The sequence below is a fragment of the Gekko japonicus genome, unplaced genomic scaffold (genome assembly GCF_001447785.1).
Source record: "Gekko japonicus isolate JY-2015 unplaced genomic scaffold, Gekko_japonicus_V1.1 scaffold97, whole genome shotgun sequence".
NCBI lineage: Eukaryota > Metazoa > Chordata > Lepidosauria > Squamata > Gekkonidae > Gekko > Gekko japonicus.
In genome coordinates, this window is record NW_015170278.1 from 567116 (window position 1) to 586371 (window position 19256).

Genomic DNA, 19256 nt, shown 5'->3' on the forward strand with positions numbered 1-19256 from the left:
TCACTATTAGATATATAGATGATATCTTGAAAAGCTTATCATGGTATTTATTTCTCTTTTGGGCTCTGTGTATGTGAGTTAGTCTGAAGAACAATGATGCTTTCAGGTTGACCAGAAAAAGGGATAGACTGGACCAAAGGATATAGAAACATCTCAGTGTCATATTTAGTTTTATGGCACGTTAAGCATATTCTGTGATATAATCTGAGACTAGAGGCATAGGCAAAATATAATCATTGATGAACTACCACCAAACTAAGAAGTGGACATAAATCTATTGTGAGTAAATATATTGCACATCGCACACATTATTCTGCCATGTAGTTTCTGTTTGTCCTTAATTCTAGTGAAACTCAAGAGTTCATTTTGAAAAATACTTAGGTAGTATGTTCTTTACTACAACCAAATTTCTACTGGTTCCAAGGCTACCAAGAGGCAGATCTACTGTGAATCTGGTAAGACACTATGATATATGTTGAGGTAAAGACTAAAGAGGAAATACAATCAAAGGGCAGATTCAAACATTATTTAAGCAGGCTAACCCAAACATCTAACAGCTTGCATGAATGGTTGCCCTGTGTGCCACCAGATAAGAGGACTCATGGAAGACTAATATTCTTCAATGACAGAAAAACCATATATTGCACTAACATCCTTCAATAGTTAGGAAAAGCAAAAATCTTTATAAATAGCAAGACCTGATCTTCTTTGGGTAGCCATTTCAATTGGATAGTGCCATTTTAGTGTTTGTAATAAAACACAATGCTTACTGTCTATAAATCATCCCCATCTGCCATCTCACAAATCTGAATTCAACTCTCAGTTCTTTTAATCCGAAGAAATAAGTGTTCAGTGAATCAAATCATATTTCAGAAAAATCTTGCCTCATAATTCAAGCTCTTTTCCCTTATGTTAGGTGTAATCATGTAAAATCTACTGGAAATGTGGCCCTGATCAATGAACATAGTATATTAGGGACTCCAAAAGAATTAACATAAATTAGAGAAACACAAAGAGTCAATCTAAATGAAGAACAGAAAACCACAGTTTTTTCTGCAGTTATTAGTAACAGTATCTCAATTGTTATTAATTACTTTGATTACACCTCTTACTATATAAATTGCTTGAACTGACCATTCTCTCTCTCTCTCTCTCTCTCTCTCTCTCACACACACACACACACACGGACAAATATTTAACTCTTTTTGTACCATAATAGAATTACTCCTGCTTTGTAAATGTTGTTTCGGGGAAAAAATCCTGAAGATTAAATGCACAAGATTAAATGCACAAACTCGTTGCTCACCAATACTGATTTTAATTTGTCCCCATTGTATTTCTTCATTTCGGGGTACTTCCTGCTGCACTAGAATTTCATTTTATGCTTTCTTGACATTGTTTTATGATTTTTGCGTTTTTTATTCCAGTTCAGTATACAATTGTTTTATAAAATATTCAAACCTTTTTAAAAATTCTGTACATTTTTTCTCTCCAAAAGTTTCACATTTTTGGCATGTGGATGTTTTGTTGCTCTGCAAAAATGAAAAATAAAGCACATTAGCATTTTTAAGTAACACAAAAAAGTACAGAGGGAACAAGGAGGTATATGCAATGTGCCATTTGGAACAAGCAAATCATTCCCATTAACAGAGACTTTTGCTATAATTACTTTAAAATATGCGCAAAAAAAACCCCTTTTAAAATTCTATCAATAGTTTTCAGAGTCTTTGTTCAAGAAAGCAATTTATGATATATTAAGGGTTAAACCGAATGAGATATTGGGACATCAATAACCAGTGTTTTTAAAATGTAATGGAAGCAGGGAGGGGTTAAGGGATTTAAAACTTTGTTCCCTTATGCAGCTTCACAGATTGAAACCAAGATCCCCACATTATAACTGGCCCTAAAAATGAAAGATGGCAAAAAACAGCCATCTTTCTTTTCCTTTTAGAACTCATTATGGTGTGAGGATGTGTACCACAGGTTTTTATTTCCAAAACCACACAGCAGAAGAAAGTAAAGCACCTCTACTTTGGCATGGTCCCAGTCCAAATCAGCTCTCTTCAGGGGTGATAAGCAGCATTTTTTAAATGTAGGAAACTCTCAGTGTATTGTCTAGCGTTGTTAAAACCATGTGACTAAATACGATATAGGTTAAAACACTCAATTGTTTACAGGCCTATAAACAGTCAATGTTCAGCACATTCTATGGGGTAAATAATTTTTCCACTGGGATTGCTGACAGAAAGGTATGAAATCTTAAACCTGACAGCTGCAGAGACCTGGTTTCAACAGGCTAGAGGGAAAGTGTTATGGGGAGGAGTATACAGCAGCCATGGAGAAGAGGGGGAGCCCTTCTTAAAACAGCTGAAGCCAAGCAGCTGATGAATGGTCCTCAGAAGGCATACAGAACTCTGACAGGTATAACCAATGCAGTTCTTAATTTGTGCGGAGCAGATTAAGCAAGTTTATAATAGGCCAAAAAAATCTGAAAATTGGAGAAGGCTGACTTTTCTTTTCTTTTTTGTAAAAGGTTTTTTATTTTTTCATGGAAATATAACAAGTCATCAATTCAAATTCAAATTCATTTATAAACCCATGCTTATATTCCCATTTTCTTCCCCCCCTCCTAGTGGCTTCCCGCAATGTTTCCCCTCTCATCCCTCCAGTACATCTTAAGATAACAATATTTAGTTTCAATATTGTTCCAAACATAGTAAATTGTGTTTCACATCCCAGTTCTTCTCCAAATAAGTTTTAAAGTCTTTCCATTCTTCATAGAATTCTTGATCTTCTTTACCATTCAGTTTCTTTGTGATTTTGTCCATTTCTGCCATGAACAGAATTTTCTGTATCCATTCTTCTATTTCTGGAATTCTTTCCTGTTTCCAACATTGTGCATATAGCATTCTCGCAGTTGTAATCATATACCAAAACATAGTCCTTTTGTTTACATTCAGTTCTTCTATTTTAAGTCCTAAGAGCAGAATTTCTGGTGCCTTCTTGAAGGAACATTTCAGTATCTCTTGCATTTCATTGTGGACCTTTGTCCAAAAGTCTACAGCTTTTTCGCAAGACCACCACATATGATAAAATGAACCTTCATGTTTTCTACATTTCCAACACTTATTAGAAAAATTTTGATTCATATTAGCTATTTTCTTTGGCGTCATATACCACCTGTACATCATTTTATAACAGTTCTCCTTTACATTAGTACAGGTTGAGATTTTAATCGAGTTCTTCCACAGATATTCCCATGAGTCCATAGTTATCTCAGTATTTATTTATTTATTTATACTTTCAATTTAATATCCCGCTCTAATCCCATAGTTGGGGTCTCTGAGCGGCTTACAAGTTTTTCTGGTGCTAATCACCATTTGTCCCTAACTACGGCCACAATGTATGTAAGGGGATGGGACAGCCTACCAGCACCCCCTCTGTGGTGGCTTGTCGTGATGTTGTCCGTCGGGTCAGGTCGGCTCGGTTCGGTCGGACGGGACTCTGGACTTGGTGGTGGTGTGCTCTTCTCCTAGACGCGCCGCTTCGCTTGCTTCCGGCCCGGCTATGTCCTTTCCGGCTCCGCTGGGCTGGTGCTCGGCATCTGCGCACACCCCGTCGTCTTTTCGCCACCATTGCCGTCCGCGCCAGGTTTGCCGCCGCCGTCATCGTCACCGCCATTGCCGCCATCGCCGCCGTCTTCAGCCAGCCACACAGGGTGCCCCCCACCCCTCTAAGGGTGGGTACCCATTTACCTACTTGCAATTAGGTTGCTTTCGAGACCGCTGGGTAGGCGGGAGCTGGAGCGAAGGTCGAGAGCTCACCTCGACCACGGTGGTACTCGAACAGCCATAGTGGCTGCTCGGTGATGTTTAACTGCCTGCGCCACAGTTCACATTAACTGCCCATTTAAGCATTTGCTCTTTCACCATTTCATCTTCTGTATACCATTTTAACAAAATTATGTATATGGTAGAAATCACCTTTTTCCCTCCTCCCTCCCAGACAGTTTCAATTTCATTTTTTTTCTCTCTAAAACCATATTTTTTCTTATCTGCCTTAAACAAATCATAAATCTGTAAATAACTCAACCATACATATTTGTAGTGTATCTCATTCTGCTCTTTCATTACCCATTCTGTTCCCTCTTTTTTATTAAGTCTTTGTATGGCAACCATTCTTGACAACTTTGTCTTGTGTATGACGATAATACTTCTGCTGGTACTATCCGTAAAGGTCTCTCGTCAAAAAAAAACACTTTTATATCTCAACCAAGTTGTAAATAAGGCATTTCTCACAAAGTGATGTCTAAAAAAGTTATCCATCTTACTTTTTCATACCATAAATATGCATGCCAACCAAATCTGCAGTCATGCCCTTCTAAAGTAGCAGTTTTTGATCCTTCAAGTTGACCCATTTCTCTAACCATGCTATACAAACTGCTTCATAATACAATCGCAGATTTGGTAATTGCAGCCCCCCTCTTTCTTTAGCATCACACAGAATTTTCATCTTAATTTTAGGTTTTCTGCCTCCCCAGTTAAATTTTGAGATTCTTACATTTAGTTGTTCCCTCAACAATTGAAGTTCCTTTACAATTTTCTTCTTTCCAGATTTCTTCTTAAGTTCGCTCTCTTTTTGTGATATTTTGTTTAATACTTCCGTTTGCTTCTTAAAGTTCTCCTTTTTCTGTCTCACATTCTGTGAAATTAGGATTCCTCTCATCACCGCTTTGTAGGCATCCCAGACCACTTGCGTTGATGTGCCTTGATTTAAATTCTGTTGGAAAAAGACTTTTGTCTCCTCTTTTAACAACTCCACTACAGTTTTCCTGTCCAACAGGTCTTCATTGATTCTCCATAAAAAGTTTTTGTTCTTTTCTTTTGTACTCCACAAAAGCGGGTTGTGGTCAGAATTACACCTTGGCAAAATTTCAATTTTTTGTGTATTTAATGCCAATTCTTCCGTCGTCCATATCATGTCAATCCTGGAAAAAGAGCTATGTCGATCTGAGTAGAAGGTAAAGTCTTTAACACTTTGATTCCATTTTCTCCAAACGTCTTGAAGCTTTTCTTGTTTTACTAATTCAAAAAAGATGTTTGGTAGTTTCCCACTCTTTTCATCTCCCCTTACTGACTGTCTGTCCATTTTGTTCTCTACTGTACCATTGAAGTCTCCAGCCATTATTAGGTGTTCATAACTTAACCGCAGTAGTTGTTCTAGTAAATCTTTTAAAAAAAATTTCCTTAGCTCCATTTGGGGCATACACGTTAACAATCAAAGTTTTCTTTTGGTGAATTAAAACCTCCACAGCTACAAATCTTCCTTCAGAATCAGTAAAAATTTCTTTTGGTTGCAACTTTTTCTTTGCGTAAATAACTACTCCTTTTTTCTTATTGCTGGCCAGAGGGTAAAAGTCTTCTCCCAACATTTTGTTTATCAGATATTTAGCATCTTGCTTTTTAATATGGGTTTCCTGTAGACAAATCAAGTTACATTTCTGTTTTCGAATCCAATGTTTAATTCTATTTCTTTTGTTGGATGAGTTTAGTCCATTAACATTCCAAGATAAAAGCTTGTACTCCATTGCGTATTTTTATTTTATTTTATAAGTCACCAAAGTCTTCTAAATTGTCCCCTCTAAACCTATAAAAATCTTCCATGGTTTTGATGACATGTCTCCCACCTTTGTAGTTGAAGGAAGGCCCTTGAGGTATTTCCCACCGAAATCTGATGTTCATATTTTTCAATTTGTCCGCTAAGGTCTTATATTTTCTTCTGTCCTGAAGAATTGTTCTGGGAAGTTCTCTTAGTATCATGATTTTCATTCCTCCAATTTCAAACGGGTGTGTAAACTGTTTCTTGAAGATGTCTTCTGTTGTTCTCCTGGTTGTGAATTGTACTATCACGTCTCTCGGCAAGTTTCTCTTCTCTGCAATTCTCGAATTCACTCTAAATATCAAATCAAATTCATGGTCCATATCACCATCATCTTCTTCCAAGTATTCAGTCAACGATTTACGCATGACCTCTCTTATATCTTCATCCAACTTCTCTTCTATTCCTCTGAATCTTAAATGGTTTTGCATCCGTCTATATTCGGTCATTGCTTCAGATTGTCTGATTTGTTGAGTCATTGTCTCCTGTGTCTTGTCCAAAAGTTGTATCTTGTCTTCCATTTCAGTTGATTTTGTTGCCACTCCTTGAACTTCCTGTTTGAGCTCATCCATCTCTTGCTTGACCAAAGCTATCTCCGCTGTCACCAACTCCTTGATTGCAGTCACATGTTTCTCCTGGACTTCTTCCAATTGCTCTAAATGTCTCTGTGTTTGCTTTTCCATCTGTTTCTCTAGTTGTTTTCCTAGAGCCTGTATTGCCTCTGTCATTCTCTTCTCCATCGCTTCTATTGCAAGTTGCAAGTCTTTTTTCTCTCTTTTTTCCTTCTCCTTCTCCTTCTTGTTCTCCTTCTCCTTCTCCTTTTCTTTAGATGCCATCTTTGGGCTTGAAGCCGAAGCCGCTCTTGGTCTCAAAAAAATATCAATTTTCCACTTCTTCCTCTCCGTCTTGACGTTTAATCTGACAGGCTTAAGATCACAGCTCAGTCAGTTAGATTTAGCAACTAGATGTGCTTAAACAGATCTTCATTTTTCCGCCCTTTATTCCTTTTATTTTAACGCCAAAAAAGCACTTTAAAGTTCGGGTCCTCCTCAAAATGCCGGGTGCAACTTCTCTATGATTTTTTTGGATAGAGAAGGCAACTTCCTGTAGATTTCGTTCCGTCTATCAGGTTCTTCGTATTTCCGGTGCCTCTTTTGGTATGCCCAATCTTCTTCCGGTTCTCCCGCAGTCCGCCAGGGCCTCTCTATGCGACGTTTCGATGGTCCTCTTCCTGTCGGATGCTTTTCAAAGTGACAACAGGCATACAGTGCTCGCGATAGCTTTCGTCACTTTCGCTTTTGCTCACCACAGGAATGTAAAACAATGTTATTTTTTTGCGTTTTTAAAGGCTTTAATCCCAACTTTTTTCCTCCGGAATCACACCATCAGGATTTATTTCACTGTCCGCTTAACCGTTAAGCTTAGATGTTTTTACTCCACGATACGGTAAGCGCTGTGGTTTGTTATCTAGCACGTTTAAACTAGGGTACGCATTGCTTCTTTTAACCAACTCACAGTCCTTCTTTCCCAAGAGATCGGCTGACGGAGAATTTATGCTGGGTCACCAGCTCGATCGGCTTCTGTAGAGATGCTCTGCTTTTCACCCGCTTCGTAGAAGGAGTTCAAGGAGTGAATTATGCCCCCTCCGGGACGTAATCACTCCGATCTCGATTTCTGCTTGGGCTCTGCTGCATTCTTGTCTCCCCCCAGTGCGGAGAGGTGCTACGTTGGGCTGTAAACAACCCAAACTATCAAAAGAAGCCGTTGCTCACCCCGAGCGGTTTCGGGATGCGTCAACCCTCCATCTTAGCTCGACCGGAAGCCGAGAAGGCTGACTTTTCATTTTGCCTTTTTGGTGGCTTCCAGGGGTCATTTCCTGCAGGAGCGCACAGGCAGGGCCGGCCCGCCCACTAGGCTGACTAGTACCTGGCCTAGAGCACAGCTCCCCTAGGGGCGCCGGGAGGCCCCTTTCACCGCCACCCGCCCAACCCCAGCATTGTCTTCTGGGTGCCCGCTGGGTGCCCCTTACCACCACCTCACTTTGCCTCTGCCTCCTCCTCCTCCGCCGCTCCATCAGGAGTTGGGAGGGGAAGGGAGGAAGCGCTCCCTCCCTGCCGCACAGGTGGCCTGCAGGGTGGGGAGTAGGCGGGGACGCCTCCTGAAGGGTCCAGCGGCAGGGCAGCTCAAAAGTGGAGTTGCGCATGCTTGCCACCACCTCCACCCCAAGGTCCCCCCCTTTGCATTCGCTGGGCTGAGGACTGGGTTTTCGCTCCCGCCCGCTCATCAGGCAGAAATCGCTGCCGCCACCCCCCCAGTCAAGCTCCGCCGACCCGACCGCAAACAAACTCCATGCCCCCAGCCAGCCTGCTGTAGGAGTCTTGCCTGACCTCACCCCCGGGCACTGTGGGTCCTCCCACCAGCCGCACGAGCCAGGCGCCTTTTTGTTCCTGCCCCGGGCTTCCCGCCCACCGCTCTGGCAGGGCTGTGCGTGCTATCCTTCCTCCTGCCACGCCGCTGCCCCCCACCGCCCTCCCATACTGCCTCAGTCCCACCGTGCTGCTTCCACTATTGCAAGAAGGAGCCGGTGGGGATGGGGCGACACTCCACCTGCAGAAGAGACCACCAGCAGCAGCAGCAGAGCATCATCAGCAAAGGCATTAGAGAATGGAAGGTGTGCGCACTCTTCTTACCCACTGCAAAGCCCCCCCGCCCTGGGACACCACCCCCCCGGGAAACCCTCCTGAACAACTTGGAGCACTTTCGCCACCATCTCTCCTTCTCTCCCCCCCACAGTCAGCCGGCCCTGGTGCTGGGACCCAGCTGGGAGGTCTCCAGGCCCCACCAGGAGTTTGGCATCTGAGGGGGGTGCCACAAGGCAGCCTGGCCTAGGGCGCAGAAACCCCATTGGGCCAGCCCTGCGCACAGGAGCGGAGCGCTAGCAGTAAAGAACCCAGGGGGCGGGCACATGCAACAAGCCCCACCCCCTGCTCCCAGCAGCCCTGAGTCAGAGCAAGAAGCAGCCAGGTAAATTGCAGAGCCCCCTCCCCAGTCCCCCCCGTCCAAAACAGTCCAGTGGCACCTTTAAAACCAAGTTTTATTCAGGTACAAGCTCTCCCTCCTCTTTGAGGACAGATCTGCACATCCCCCCCAATAGCTAGCAATCCAAAACAGTCCAGTGGAGCCTGAGTAGTGGGTGTTGCCTTCTGACACAATTCCGGTGATGTCAGGGGGTGTGGCATATGCAAATAAGTTATGCTAATAAGTTATGCTAATGAGCTCCTGCACCTCTGTTTCTACTAAATGACCTCTGGCTTCCCATAAATTCAATTACAGCCACAGCTGTCTCTAGATAAAATAAACATACCCCAAGGCCATAATTGCTTTGTTAGGAGAGTTTAATCTGCAGTGGGCCCAGAATCTATCCATGCTGTGGACCGAATTGTGAGTGATGTTGTTAGACTGGGTCACCCAAAAGATCAAATTATGGATTGTATATATAATTTTCATACTAGTGTTTTTTAGTAAAAAGGAAGGAAAAAGTGATTCATAACGGGGAAAGGAGTCTTAAATTCTAAGGAGAGAGAGTGCTATGAGTAAAAAGGCACTCCTTTACTCCATTGAAGCAGCTCTTCCACTTTTGCAAACTTGTGAGGCACAAGGACCAATAAGTATTTATTTGCTCCTTCAAATAATGTTATTGTTTCTTAGAAGGAGAGACAGAGATCTTATAGAGAAAGATATTAATTGAGGTTTCTTGGCCTCAAGAGGTGTGTACACAACTGAAAACAGTGCAACATGTATTTTCCCCTATATGTCACTTACCTGATTTTTGACAAGCGAATGTTCGCGGACAGTTTTCAGCACATTAAGTACAGTATTGCTGAATGTCGTATCCCTTATGTACTTAGATTCATACCAAATTACTTCCATTTCGAGGATAAAGCAGTTCATCACTGATGCTTTACATTCACTCTAGGAAAAAAATGTCAGAAGCCTTACCATATGAAAACAGGAAGGTTAAGCTTGAACATTACATTCCTTTCCCATGCTAGTGATCTTGCCAGAAGAGGATTTTGGATGTACATATGTGATATGTGAACCCAGGCACCATCACCCCCTCTACTGAGCCGTGGCCAGTAACAACTTTTATTATCACTGAACCTGAAAAGGGTGACCACACACTCTCAGAATTTGCCGCTGGGCACTGATTTTATTTATTTATTTATTTAACTTTCTCTCCAAAGGTGCCGCAAAGCAGCTTGCATCATTCTCTTCTCCGTTTTATTCTCACAACACCCCTGTGAGGTAGGTTAGGCTGAGAGTGTGTGACTTCATAGTGAAAAATAAATCTTCACTCCATCAGGGCCTGGCAAATCTGGCCCAGTGTTGGATTAAAATTAGGACATACGGAATATTGGCGTATTGGTTTAGGATTCTGAGTAGGGTAAGTACCAATATAGCATAGATATGTAAGAAGCCTATTAGTTTCTCAATAAATTGTGCCCAACAATTTTATGATACATTCACACATTCATTCTCTCTAGATTGACTATATACGGAATTATGAACTCAACAAAGAGTAATATATGTGGTCATATGACATTGGATGCTGAAACTTGTAGAGAAACTTGTAGTGTTAGATTCAGATTTGAAATGCAAAGATGAATGAAATATCAAGACACTGGGACAATATGCCTCCTGTTTTATTTTTGAGACAACTAAAACATTCCTATTCTCCAGTCATTAGGCACCTTTGTAGAGGACTCACATGGTACTTTAATTACAGATTAAATCAGAAATTAAATACCACAGGACACAATTTCTCAACTACAGGGTTTTAAGCCTTGTCTTCTTGGTTAAGGGGTCACAGGCAGTGTTCCCTCTAAACTGAGTTAGGGTGAGCTAGCTCACAGTTTTTTAGCCTCTGGCTCACACGTTTTTGTCTCAGCTCAGGAAGGACGGCTCCAGAGCAAACTCATTTATGCCGTAGCCAAATCGCTCACTCACAGCTTTAATGCCAGCAGCTTGTAAAGTAGAATTTTTGCTCACAAGACTCCACAATTTAGAGGGAGCTTTGGTCACAGGAAATCTTAAAATAGCTCCAGCCCAAATGGGGATCTAGGAATATGAAAGGTCTAGTTTTCAAGGCGGAGCAGGCCCTACAGTGTAACAGTTTGATTGATGGGAGGGAACCATACACTAGTTATGCTTAAATGCACTGTAGAGACAGAAGTAAAAGGCAATGTATTGCATTCAATAAAGTGGCCTGTAGTTTACATCACAGTTAATCTGTTAATATTTAAGAATTCACACCAAGCCTATCTATAGTTTATATTCATATTTGCTCAAACGACTGATTGAACTAAAGGCTGTAGGTGTAACACAATATAGTTTTATAAACAGGAAAAAAAGAAAAGAACTTACACGATCAGTCATTTCTGCAGTATATAAAAAGGCATCAATCTAAAATGCAAAAGAATTGGCTATGTAAGCAACCGTTCCAGAACTAAGTGATAATACTTCTCTCCCCCCCCCCAGCTAGGTCATTGTTCTAAGGGGCCAAATTAGGATTCACTTTAAAAGTACATACAGCACATTTTGACATCTGACAGGTATGGTATAGTAGCTACTGATATTAATATGAAATTTGGAGACCAAAGTCAAGCAGTTTTTCAATGTATCTGTCCTGCAATGTGTACTGGATCTTTTCAATACTGAATTATGCATTCAGACAAAGTGATTATGTTCTTTCACTTCAGTAGGAGTAAAATTTTAAAGGATTAAAATAATATTTTAAAGATCCATAAAAATGACTTTCTGATTAACTGATTAATGATCCTACTACTAGGGGGGATAATGTCTTTCTTATGTAGACTTGGCTCCAAAGTTCTGGCTATAATATAAGCTCTTTTCAGTCATTACATTTTACCACACATACCATGAGCATGTGCTACATGGGATCCTCTTGATACGCATGATCACCATTTTGTCTGAAATGGGCGACATGCGGACTTTCAGTTTCAGTATACTGAACCAGAACTCTGGGTTTCCCCTTTCGATAAAATGGCAACCGCATATATTGGGGAGATCACATGTCCCATGCATGGTCTCACATTACACACGATTGCTGGGCTCTCAGTACACATGACCATAATGACTGGGAAAGGGTATATTTATTTCCAAGTGATTGCCCATCTTTTTAAATTCAGCTTAATGAAATCATGCTATCACCTGATTTTTATTTTGGTGGCATTATTTAATGCTAAAAGAAGATTATAAAAAATCACTTATTTTGGAAGGGATTTGCATATGGATTTCAAAGTGAATTGTTTGCTATTTTTTCACTTAATGGCAATTATGTGTATGAGCAGGGCTCTAGTCGGGGGGGAGCTCTCAGGTACGGAGCTCCGGAAGAGAACCTCTAGGGGGCGGGGCGGTCATGTGGTGAAGCCCCGCCCCCTTCTTTACCCCGCCCTCTGCTTCGATCCTCATTCCGTTTGGGAATGAGGATGAAGCAGGAGGGTAAGTAGCCGGGCCTTCTGACACACTTCCGGTGATGTCAGGGGTTGTTGCTTTGGAATTAGAAAATTCGAAGTTAAATTCCAGTAAAACTGGGAAGCCTAAATGTTTTCTGATTTCCCCCCCTACTGGCAGACAATTTATCACTGTTCAACATGGCTTTTCTCTCTTTAATCCAAAAACTAAAAGAAGGGAGGGAAAAAACAATGCAGAAGTGGAGAGAGAGAGAGAGAGAGAGAGAGAGAGAGAGAGAGAGAGAGAGAGAGAGAGAGAGAGCCTGTAACGGGAGGATTTGCCCCACGAAACGGATGGGTTGAGGGTGCATCAAATGGGCAATCATACCGCAACATCTGGGAAGCGTCATGCACCTGTCCCCGATCCGTCCCTTCGGCCCAAAAATACGCATTGAAAAGGTACTGGCAACAGAGCACTACCTTCCGGATGATGCACGGCCACTCCAGGCGTCTGATCGGGAAAGCGCTGGTAGCCCGTCGCAGCCAGTACCGTTCCCCGTCCCACGCATGTGCACAAATGCGCAACGTCCATTTTGCTGCACTATGTCTGATCGCCTGCTGAAGGCCGGAGCATGGAGCCATGGGGGTGCATCAGATTGTGGTACCACGGGTTTTTTTGCTCCGGCTCTAATTTGCCTCCCTTCAGCAGCGCAGTATCCCGCTCGTGTGACCGGGACCAAAGTTGTATTGAAAGTTTGGCTTTCATGTGCAAAGCACACGTCTTCAGACAAATGGTTTGTTAGGTTGATAAGAGTTTCATTCCATGCGGCTTAATGTAGTCCCTTCCATGAAGAAAAATTCAGGTGAGTAGCCATGTTCGTCTGAAGCCATTTATCTAAAGAAGTGTGCTTTGCACATGAAAGCTTACACTTTGAATAAAACTTTGTGGGTCTTATAGGTGTACCTGGACTCAAACTTTGTTCACTGCTTCAGACCAATATGGCTACCCATCTGAGGTTTTACTACAAGCATTACTGTTCAAAGGTATAGCTGCTATATAAAGAATTTTTAACACACCATATGCTCTTAACTAGGGATGTACACAAACTGGGGAAATGGAGGTTCGTCCCGGTTCATGGTTCATGAGTCTGCTGACATGAACCACACAAACCCACCTGGGAGGTTTGTGGGAGGCTCGTGAGGCAGGATGGCACAAACTAAGGTTTACAAACCACGAACTGGGCCCAGTTTGTGATGAATTTTGGTTCATAATTTGGTTTTTGCCCATCCTTACTCTTAACCAATGGCAGGTTTTTAAAAGCAATCACTGTTGACATTTCAAATAATTATAAAAAAAAGAAAAATGTTTGCACTGGATTCATCTTTCTTTTTGTTTTTTTATTATAGAGGTCTTAGCATAAAGAATTTCTATTTCCCTTCCTTGTTACCACTTTTTCATTCTGTTTTGAACACTCTGTTCACATTTTCCTACCTAACCATTACTATTTTGTCACCTTACCTTAGAACAGGTTTTAATTCTTTTCAGGTCCGCAAGCGCAGCACTCAAATAACCATCATGTTTCGCCTGTACTTGTAGTAGATATGCGCTTCGTTGAAACAAAACAATGAAAATATATCAGAATACATTCATGCAAATAATTAAAAAGTAGCAACACAAAAATCAATACAGAGCTGAGCACACTGTACACATGCCATTTAAGGCTCATTATGAAACCATATTATAAATATCAAATGTGTCATTCATAGTACTTTACTGGTAATATTTTAATGTGTCTGCATTTGTCCCTTTCCAGTGTTGTTTTCACCACTACTAGTTCATATTTATTTATTTACTTTATTTATACCCCATCTTTGTCCCCAGGGAGGACCCAAGCAGCTCACATCATTCTCCTTTCCACCATTTTATGGATAGCTAACACAACAAACTAATTTACATTTATGCAATCCAAGCACATCTACTGAAAAGTAAGCCCTACTTTATTCCATAGGGCTTTCAGAAAAGAGTTTTTAGGATAGCACCTGTACTCAGAAGTAAATCCCATTGAGTTCAGTGGGATTTTCTCCCATCCAAGTATGCTTATGTTACAGTCATTCTTCTTAAGCATTTCAGCATTATATATTGAAAGGAATTAGGATACAGTTGCCAACCTCCAGGTGGGATCTGGAGTTCTCCTGGAATTATGACTGATTTCCAGACTACCAAGATCACTCCCCTTGGAGAGGCTTCACTGGCTCCTATCAGATAAGAATACAGAAATTACACGTTCAGTTGCTGAGTTATGTGCATTAATTCTTAGACTGCAGGAATCACATTTTAAAAGTTCTTAAATTCAGATTTCTATTTTTTGTATTTTGTATATTGTGACTGTTTTATGCTTACCTCTGTATGTTGGTCTCAAGACCGCATTAATAAACTAAGGCCCCGGTTACATGGGCCAGATAACATGGGGGGGGGTGGATTTTTGTGCCGGTACACTCTGACCCGCCAGAACACCATCAGGCGTGACGGTGGGGAATCGAGGTTTCGTTTCATCAGCGTGCATTTCTGGCGTGCTTCAATGCAGCGAGGGGAGCTCACTGGAGCGATCAGACGAAGGATGTCCATCTGCGGCCCATCGCAAGCATTAAATAGTGGACTTTCTCTGGTACCTTTTAACGCCGGATCTTTAGCCAGATGCGATGGGTTGGCAATGGGTGCGTGACGTCTGCCAGATGTTCCTATTTGATCATGTCCATAAAACCCAGCTGGCATCTGTGAGTATCCCGTGGCAACTTCTGTGTGTGATCGAGGCCTAACTAACTAACTCCCCTTGGAGAAAATGGCAGCTTCAAAGCTATACCACAGATTCCCCCCTCCAGAGGGTCTACCCTGAAATCTCTAGGAATTTCCCAGGCTGGAGTTAGCAACCCTAGATTAGGCAGTGCCAAGAGTAGGTGTACAGCCTGTTGGTCATGTCACATCCCATTTCCAGGTAGGGTTGCCAGGTCCTTCCTAAATTTTGGGGGTGTTTCTGGAGGGGGCGGAGATGTCCCCAATGCAATGATATCACGCAAAAGTGATGTCATCATGTTGGGGACCGGAGTCCCGTGCGTCTGAACTCGAAGCGGTGAATTCACCGCTTGGAGTTCAGGTGTGTACACACCCCTTCTTTCCCAAAGCATACAAATGGTAACTTTAAATGCTTTGGGCAAGAGGGGGGGCTGAACTCCAAGCGGCTAAGAGTTCAGGTGTGTGGTCGGCCCTCTCCCTCCCGTCCTGCAAGATTTAAAGTGCCCTCCAGCTGGTCAGTGACCCACATGCTCCCACTAATCAGCTGAAGGGCCCTTTAAATTTTGCAGGAGGGGAGGGAGAGGGGTGGCTGCTGCTGTTGGAGGCAGGGCTTAGGGGCAGGGCTTCCCCACCAGCTAGCTGGCCAGCGGCTGGCAGTAGCCCACCAAACTGAGGGATCTCCAACCCCCACCTGGGGATTGGCATATCACTATTTGCATACCCCTCATAAGGCTCATGAAAGCTCATACTCTACCACAAATTTTGTTAGTCTTTAAGGTGCTACTGGACTTTTGCTCTTTTCTACTGCTACTTTTCTACTGTCTCAAACAACTCCTCACCCACAATAATGCAACATCTAATTTGAACATGGTCACTGGGACCAGAGCTTGCAATAAACTCAGAGACCAACTTTGCTGCCACATACACCCAGACAACACAATCACTGGACCTAACAACATCAACTACACCATCAGAGTCTCATTCACTTGCTCATCTTCTAACACTGGATATGCCATTAAATGTCAGCAATGCCCTTCGGTTCTCTACATAGGACAAACAGGACAAACCCTACACCAGAGAATAAATGGACACAAATCTGACATCAGGAATCACAAGATTGAGAAACCTTTAGGAGAACACTTCAGCCTTCCAGGACATTCAATGGGTGACCTCAAAGTAGCTGTTTTATTACAAAGGAACTTCAGGAACAGAATGGAAAGGGAAATTGCTGAATTACAAGTTATTACAACACTTGGAACAAAAACCTCCCCAGGACTCAACAGGGATATTGGTTTCTTATCTCATTACATATGTTAACTCATTCAGTCCTCACATATATATTCTCATACAGAGGGACTATACATCCTCTGTATTTTAGTGTATTTCTTTTTCAGAACAGTATATTAGAATACTGAATGTAATACAAGGGATATTGGAATGTTTGGCTGATGTAACACTGCACCCACCTCAAAAAAGAAAAAAATGCTGTTAAGTGACCTCCATGCCTGAGAGGAGTGAATGGAGAGTTTCAGTCTTATTTTGAAATATTTATTGCTTTATAACTGTTGACCATATAACCTTAGCTTGTTATTTAGTTTTGTCTTCACATATCTTAAAACATCTTCATCATGTTACATGTTAATTTGCTGTTCAGCCTGTGTCTATAAGTCTGAACCTTACCTGCCATTCCAGCGTATTTGACAAAGTGTGCATGCACACGAAAGCTCATACCTTGAATAAAAATGTGTTGGTCTTAAAGGTGCCACTGGACTCTAAATTTGTTTTAGTGTAAGAGTGTTCATTTAGTCAAATAGTTTTCAAAGGGGTGAACAGGCTACCCTGGCTCAATCTGTACAGCTATTTTCTGTCATTTTATGAGTACTCCTGCCATGCAATCCTAAACACAGTTACATTTTTCTAAGTCCATTGAAATCAATAGGATTAGAAGGCTGTCATTCTGTTTAGAATTGCACTGCTGCAATCCTGCACTAAAACTCATTATTTTTAATCAGGAAATGTCAGTATGGCTGTATTCTTGCTCCCTACTCCCCATTCAATAGTGCACATGAGAATTTCATATAAATGCTACAATACTGTAGACTTATTATAGGGAGCAGCCCACAATGTTTGTAAAACTTGATTTTTTGAAATGGATATGGTAATTTATCTTAGAACACAAATGCTTTAAATTTCTCTGGAACCACACAAGTAAATAACAAGACAGTTTTTACTATTAGAAAATATAATTACCAAAGAATGAAGATGGTAACTGTGGGCTTGTTATTTAAAGAAGAAGAAAGGAAATAACTGTTCATAATTATATATACTTGCTACTGAAGGTGAACATTCTCCAGCATGTTTTCTGAAAGACACAATCCAAAAAGAGTTATTGAAATAGATTATATAGTGCAATACTGGACTTTTTCGTACATAAATCTCTTATTCATTAAGGCAATACGGTTCACGTCCTGAAAATGTACCCGAAATGTAAAAACTGAATTTTAAAAGTCATAATCCCATAAACAATCCAGAGGCTGGATCTAATTACTCCCTCCTGTTAAAGCTTCCTTCAGCAGAGAGTTTCCCACACTGTATGAACTCCTTCTCCATTGGAGAAAGTCTTAGCAGAAGAAAGTAATCAGAGCCAGCTTAGCAGAAGGAAGTCATTGGAACCAAAATGTTCTCCTTATGCTTAGTTCTCATATAAATTCTTCCATGCTATCATGTACATGTAGGCTTGCCAAGTCCCCCCAGGGGGCGGGGAAACCCCCGCTCCAGAGGTCCGTTCCCCTCCGCTAGCGGATCGGGCCCCGGGGGAACCCCACCCCCACGTGCACGTCAGCCGGAAGTGACATGACGAACTGGGGGCGGAGACACAGCCATTTGAGGGGAAAACTCTATGTTTTCCCCTCAAATGGCTGTGGCCCCGCCCCCAGCGTGCCCGGCGTCATGACGTCACATTGTGTACATGAATATATGACCATGGGTGAGAAGGAGATATTGTATGAAATAGGAATGCTAAGAGGCAGCCATCTTTGTGATTTCACAGTTATGGAATTTGTCTGTCTGCATGCAGAACTTGGTGGTGTGCTTGCAAACAGGACACTGCAGAACAAACCAGCACTCCATCTTTTGTGTGTGTCTATCCATAGGTATGTACTATGATAATAATAATAATAGTCACAATGTGGTGACTAAATATTTTCAGAGTGCCTGGTGGTTGATTTTCCCTTCCAGGCACAGTCCTGATAGTGTATCACTCTGAAAATCATTACATGCCCAAGGAAAGCAAAATACAGTATGCTGGATCCCTTCAATAGTTTCCTACTTTCAGGTATACAGTTAATATTCACATTTTTGTGAATGTGCACAACCTCTAGGTCATAGGTCCCCAACTTTGTTGAGCCTGTGGCCACCTCTGCAATTCTGACACAGCATGGTCAGACACAAAATAGCTGCTGCCACTTACCTTTAGTCACATAGTGAAGATCGATGAGCTATGGAGGCAGCTGCTATCAAAGCAACATTAAAAAAACCTGCACAGCCAATCAAATATCCAATGTCTAATCAGAAGCTTTGCTGGGCAAAAGGCCCACTTGGCCCTGACCACTTTCTCAACAACACTTGACTAACACCAGGCACAACATTGGGAACCCCTGCTCTAGGTTATTTTTGAATTTAAAGGCATTTAAAAGAAGAGACTGAGACTGTCATGTCCCAAGATTCCCATGAGGACTAAGATACCACAGCCCTTCTTTTAATAAAGGATATCATACACATCGCCATAACCAGGGGTCATTTCGTAGAAAAAGAGCTAGGGGAACTCATTAGCATAACTCATTAGCATATGCCACACCCCCTGACATCAGGGGCCCGGAGGTGGACCTGCAAGGCCAGCGGGAGTGCGAGGAAGCCCCGCCAAGGCCCTCCCTGGCCCCAGGCAGGCAGGGGTGGGGAGAGGCGGGGAGGAAGCAACTTACCCTCCCTCTTCTCCTGCCTCCTCCTGGCTGAATGAGGGCTGGAAGCGGGGCGGCCGGAAGCAGGGGGTGGGGCTTCGTCATGTGCCCCGCCCCCCTGCACCTCACCCGGGGGAACTGTGTTCCCCCGCGTTCCTCCCCGAAATGACCTCTGGCCATAACTATGTCCTAACTACCCAATAAAGTAAACAGATGTTGAATAATTTCAGCATCATAAGTTGACAGGAGGGTTCCTGTTACCTGTAAACGGTCTTGTGTATTTGTAAGGTTCCCATCCTCATATATGGAGATCACATGTAAAGGCAGTTTACCCACTGAGTCTATCAGTGTGTGGAGACACTACAATCTTCCTCCCCC

The 19256-nt window shown here is 42.3% G+C and overlaps 1 protein-coding gene across 1 annotated transcript in view; it reads right to left on the bottom strand.

Annotated features, from left to right (window-relative positions):
- Window positions 1–1252: 1252 nt before the first annotated feature.
- The window catches only part of IL15 (interleukin 15), a 66099-nt gene continuing 48095 nt past the window's right edge, over window positions 1253–19256 (bottom strand). The window contains exons 2-6 of the mRNA XM_015417739.1: window positions 17173–17284; window positions 13651–13738; window positions 11083–11121; window positions 9481–9630; window positions 1253–1532 (exon numbers count right to left, since the gene is read on the bottom strand). Coding sequence (XP_015273225.1) covers window positions 1419–1532; window positions 9481–9630; window positions 11083–11121; window positions 13651–13738; window positions 17173–17237 — 456 coding nt within the window. The 5' untranslated portion in view covers window positions 17238–17284 and the 3' untranslated portion in view covers window positions 1253–1418. The remainder of the gene's footprint in view (window positions 1533–9480; window positions 9631–11082; window positions 11122–13650; window positions 13739–17172; window positions 17285–19256) is intronic.